Source organism: Macrobrachium nipponense, chromosome 36 (assembly GCF_015104395.2).
Source record: "Macrobrachium nipponense isolate FS-2020 chromosome 36, ASM1510439v2, whole genome shotgun sequence".
Taxonomy (NCBI): Eukaryota; Metazoa; Arthropoda; class Malacostraca; order Decapoda; family Palaemonidae; genus Macrobrachium; species Macrobrachium nipponense.
This window is the reverse complement of record NC_087220.1, coordinates 50,715,274-50,721,273: the sequence shown is the minus strand read 5'-3', so window position 1 is coordinate 50,721,273 and position 6,000 is coordinate 50,715,274. Positions and strand designations below refer to the sequence as shown.

At 32.8% G+C, this 6,000-nt stretch overlaps 1 protein-coding gene across 1 annotated transcript in view; it reads left to right on the top strand.

The window, feature by feature from the left end:
- Positions 1-432: 432 nt before the first annotated feature.
- The window catches only part of LOC135203638 (ADP-ribosylation factor-like protein 5A), a 70,910-nt gene continuing 65,342 nt past the window's right edge, over positions 433-6,000 (top strand). Inside the window, exon 1 of the mRNA XM_064233474.1 lies at positions 433-612. Within this exon, the coding sequence (XP_064089544.1) occupies positions 567-612 (46 nt within the window). The 5' untranslated portion in view covers positions 433-566. The remainder of the gene's footprint in view (positions 613-6,000) is intronic.

Genomic DNA, 6,000 nt, shown 5'->3' with positions numbered 1-6,000 from the left:
CGCATTAAAGTTTGTTGCTTAGCCTTCATTGTAACAACGTCAAAGTTCATGCACATGGTCTTCGTTAATCTCTCCTTCAATGTGATCGTGTACAATGGTCTATTAAATTGATGGCGGACGCTGAAGGTTTCCGTGACGCCATACCTCACACCAACCAATATGGTGGTTTTGTTTCTAACAGTGACGTCATGAATGACGTCAATTGTCTTCCTCCCCCCCAAATCTGGGCTCGTTCTACGGAATTAGATTGTTTCGAGAACAAGTTCTAGTTGCCAAAAGATTATTTAAGACTATGCATACGTAGAATATTAGCGGTTGTGTGATTTAATTTCCAAAATTAATATTTAACTGCAGCGACGTTTCCACGACGTGATTTATGGCGGTCTACTATAAAACGTAGACATTCGCGAGTTGTCGTCGTAGGGAACGGCTCCGGCTGTTTAAGTTTCGTCACTCAGTTTCTTATTGCAAGTCGTGAGGTGAAGGTGTACAACGTTGCGTGCTGATATTTACCATATTTCTCGACATCATTCTATCCTTTATTGCCGCAATTCCGAGTCGCCAGAATGGGAATTCTCATCGCGAAATTGTGGAGCCTGTTCGGAAATGAGGGTGAGTGTTCGAAATAAGGCTCTTGGGCCCGTTTATTCCCTTCCTCACAAGGGGAGCTTTCCTTACCATAAGCTAGCTTTTGAAAGCAGTTCGCTGGGTTACCTCTACTCTTTCTCTTTACTATTTTTTGGGCGGTAAATTTCTCTTTTGAATTTATCTGTTTACTGGAATTGTTTTGCTCCAGATGTATCCATTTTTGTCAATGAATTCGCACAGCTGATCGATTGCGTTCTGGAGTCTACGTTAGGCTAAGCCAAGACGAGGTTAGGCTGCATTGGTATACCACCTAGCTACTACGAGTTTGACGTAAATAATCTACGTCTAATTATAATTATTAGACAAATGGACTTAGGCCTCATATTATTATTATATTATTTTATTATTGTTCAAACATAGCCTTTTGTTTTTATTAATTATTTCTCATAATTTTATTATAATATTATATATAATATATTATATATAATCCATATATATATATATAAATATATAAAATATATATATATATATATACGATATATATATATATATATATAGCTATATACTATATATATACTATATTATATAAATATATATATATATATATATATATATATATATATATATATATATATATATATATATAGTATATATATATATTACATATTTTACTATTAGATATATACTTATATCTATATTATAATTATATATATATATAGCTATATATTATATTACATATTGTTATTCAAAACATATATAGCCGTTTAGTTGTATTATTATTAATTATTACTTATAATTATATTGTTTATAGGTATTAGCCTTCCTATTATTTTTCAAAACATAGCCTTTGGGCTGTAGCTAGGATGTCTTATGGGCCACGTAACCTGTAGGTTTATGTTTTGAAAAAAAAATAACAACATAGGAAGTGTGTTCACTTTTATCCATTCGAAAAAATGTGATCAGGGTTAGGCTATTTTGAACCGTAATTGCAATAAGATATGACAGGCCTAGGTATTAGCCTGATGTGGCTTTCGACTATATACTAATTTCAAAATTTAACATCACTTTACAATTAATTGCAATGTGGATACTATGTCCTAGCCTGCAGTTATTCGTAAATTGCTGAAAAACTACAGTATTTGCTAGTTTCCTATACCAACAATTTTTTTTTTTGCCACTCAAATGCCAGAAGGAAAGGAAGATTCAGAGTTCTCGTTTCATGTAATTTATTTCCAAATTAGAATTGTGTAATTATATTACATTGCAGAGATTTACACAATATTTGTGTCTGGAAATAGAATTTGATACAATATTTGTTGCTGGAAATACAATTTACCATGTGGGAATAAAGTATATGTACTGTGAATTGTGAATTTACTTTAAGTGTCATCAGTGACCTACGGGTACGTATTAATAAACTTGACAACACGTTGTGAAATAAACGTGGCCTACCTACTAGGTACCAATAGCCTGAGATTAAAAAGTGAACTTTAGACCAAAATGCCAGAAAATATTGAAACCTACTACACATATCAACGTTAAGCCATATTTTATTTACAGTTAGTGTCCAGCCCTATCCTTTTTTTGTTGATGTTATGCACAAACACAATAGCTCACCTTATCACTTTAGTCTAATTTATGTTGTTCTTGTTTTGTATTGTTTGGAACGTTTACAATTTTTTCCAGTTTAAATAGTATGCTTAGAGTTTTTTCTGTTTTACTTTCAAATTCATAGCTTGAGATAAAATTAGTTGAAACTTTACAGCAAAAATTCCAAATTATCACTTAACTTACCAAGCAATGTCATGCCACATCAGGTACAGTATAAGGTTAGGCTTAACTTATAAAAATATACTTATTGTGAGTATCCGCAGCTTACAGGAGTTGTACAGCAGCTTATATGATTACATAAAATAGATGCATCGCTATTGTAGACACCCTATCATACTAGGCCTCACATAGGAGTGTGCGAGACTATGTGTAAATGTGTGTTGGTAATTACTGCCAGATTCTTTTTGGGTATACATTCTTGCATGATTTTCTACATAGTTTAAAGGAAGCATATGACAACATTCTGGAAAGATAGACTACCAAGAGAATGAAGATAGGGTTTGCCTCTGGTAAATAAGTTTGTGTTATACTAACAACAAAGTTTCTGCTATCATCACATTCCTTTTATTCACTGAGTGAGTGGTGTAATTAACTTACGTAGTGCTCCTGATTCACCTTGTCTGTTCGGCCTGGCATTGATATCAAGGATGTATTTAATCTTGCAGCTGGTATATGTTGTTGTGAAACATTGGGACTATCATAATCTGTTTTCACTTACTCTGGGAGTACGCACGCTTTACAAACTACTTTGTGTTGTTGTTGTTCTTGTTGGGGTGGTGCGTTAGGTTAAAGATACAGGAATTTAGGATAGGTTACTCCTGATTTATTTGCTAGAATAAAAATGTAAAAAATGAATAATGTGCATGCTAAACAGCACAGAAAAATTATTTGTAATAAAATCTAACGTATTTATTTTAAATGTTTAGGCTTGTAATTCATGTGAATTTCATTAGGGCTCTAATGTATCTCGTAATACTGTATACCCTTCATCATTCGGTTGAACGTTGTTCTCTCTGAATTATCAGGTTATAGTTGCTTTCATTGAGAAAGATTAGGTGTCTCAAATGTATTATTGTTGCAATTTTCTTTTAAATAGATGTCAGTTGAATTTCTTATACCAAAAAATGGCAATAGCATTTGTAGCACAGTAATTGAAACAGTGAAATGAAAAGGCAGTCATGAAATTTTGTGAAGTGTATTAACTATATGAGACAGTGAAGTTGGGATATTGAATGTCAGGGTAATTTAAGTAGTTCCAAAGTTTTTTTATGTGGAAGTAAAGAAGAGTTACTCTGAATAGATTTACTGATCATGGATGTCAGTGTTACAGTACTTTATCATAACTTGATTGTTGGGGGGGAAAAAAAAAACTATATTAGAGAAGGGTTAAATGAGGAAATTACAAATATGTAGTGCTGTATTCCCATTGAAAGATCATAAGAGTTTCAGGTGAAACAATTTCTTTTGTCTTGGTATGTTCTGATGCTAATAATTTAACAAGTATATAGCATGGAATATTTTGTGTTATTCTTTGAATGTCAGTACAAATATGTATACTGCATGGAAAATTATGGTGATGCTGCTAAGTATATATACTTTCAACGATATTGGATAGAAATGTACGACAGTAGCAAATGATAGCTTTTGTTCATTAAAAGTGCAATTAACTTCTACACCGTTCCTGTGATGCTCTTTCTGTCATGCAGGTAGAGATTTCCTGAGAGAGCTGTGTATAGAAAATTTCTATATTCTCTTATTTTATGTTGAAATTCTTGCATAAAATATTTATTATGGTAATAATAGGGTTTTGAACAGTAAGTTACTCAAGTATATACCTAAATTAGGTTAATTTTTCTGTGAAGAACAGCTGCTGCGTTTGGTAATTTTTACTTCAATTTGAACAACTTTAATGGCAAAATTTTTTGATAATATATCTGCATATATAAATATGGTAATTGGATCCATTACTTTACTTTTCTTAGATTACCTGTGTGTGGTGAATTAAACATTGTTTACTATATGGGATCTTGCCCTTGTATGTTTTCTGCCCTTCCATTGGGTATATTTGAATATTTATAACACTAAGTACAGTACTACTGTTTCCCAGAGAAGCCATACAGTATTTCAGTATGTTATGCATTTACAGGTTTGTCATCTTCCACCCATTTAGGAACTTGTAATGCCTTACGTTATTTTACCTAATGTGGACTGTATTGGTACATATAGCATAATGTGTTATAACCATTTAATATAAAGTATATGCATCCTAGGTGAACAAGAGAATAGCTGTCATTATGTTGTAGCTCTTCTGTATATTTTAAAAAACAAAAATTCACTCTTCCTACTTCCTGGAAGTCAAGGCCCTTTTGCTTCAATACAGTACACCTATCCTTTCCATGTAGTCAGCACTTTCTTGGTGCTTCTTTCTCTTCTTCCAGCACCTCAGAATTACAGTATGTATACTTGACAAGTGAAGATATGAGAAACATTGACATTTAAGCCATCATGTACTATTAAGAATTGCACTATGTACAGCACAATAGTTCTTGTGGATAATTAGCTTGAATGATTTGGATCTAGAAGAGTTACAAGATTGAAGGCAAATAAGTTTCTTCTTAATCATGTATACATAGTACTTTTGAATGATAAAGAGGTTTAAAAAGTTTTAATTTTTTAATTTTTTTATTTTATTATTGTAGAGACAGATATGAGTTGACTAGACTGGGACTTTTAAAAAAGCTGAATGACTCAATCATTGCTTATCTAATGGAAGGTAGAATGGGATAATTGAATGTCATATGTCAAGAAGTACCAAACAATTCTGTCTTCTGGAAGAGGGTTGGTAAGAGTTAGTCAGTAATGACAGAATTGGAGGATGCGCATAGAATATGTCGAAGAATGACAAAAGGGAAATAACAAACAGACAGTTAATGATTCTAAAGTTGTTTATTTAGTGGTTGATGTCAATTATTGGACAATATTGTTAATTAAGGGTTTAATAAGTAATATCTTTGACTGGTTAATCAAAGCTGGTGGATGGAGAAAGTAAACATTGTGAAGATAGCTTATTGGTGATGTTATCTGACAAGATTGCTTGTAGCTAGGTTTGTATAATAAAACTAATATACTTTGTAGGATGGCCAGTAGCTGTGCCCTTTCTTTAGAGACTAACAAGGTAAAGTGCATATACATATTGCCTTTTAAGTTGATGAGTGGGGATTCCCCTACTAAAGGTTTTGCAAGAATTTTTCAACAGAGAAGGAATTTGTGAACTCAGTAAGGGGAAATTAGGAGCCTTTCGACAACAATGTTGTTCCTTCCTGAAATTTTGCTGAAAACCATTTAAAAAATCGTAGAATTGCAGAAAATTTAAATCATATTTGGACAAACTGGTACTGAGTTGTCAGTTTTGGGTGCTTATGGAAATCTCAACAGCCGTTCTAACAGCAAAAGGAAGTTTGTCAATAAGGGTTTTCATAGTGAACCTAATTAATATAATGCTCGTGTGATTGCAAGTCTTAAGGCCCATACATGAGGAGCAAACTGTAGTAGATGGGAAGTATGTGAGCTATATAGTATAGACATTCCTTCTCTGAATTCTAACTCCAAGTAAAAGTCATGACTATTTTGTAAGATTCCATACATGAGCAAAAGGATGAGGTTGAATGAGATGTATCTTAAGCATGGCTGCTTGCTGAAGTGTTGTCCTCGTGGGAGTTAACTGATTTCCTTATTTCCCAATCCTTATCAGTATCTTTCAGACCACTTCATCTACAGGGCTACTATTGTGGTTCCCATATC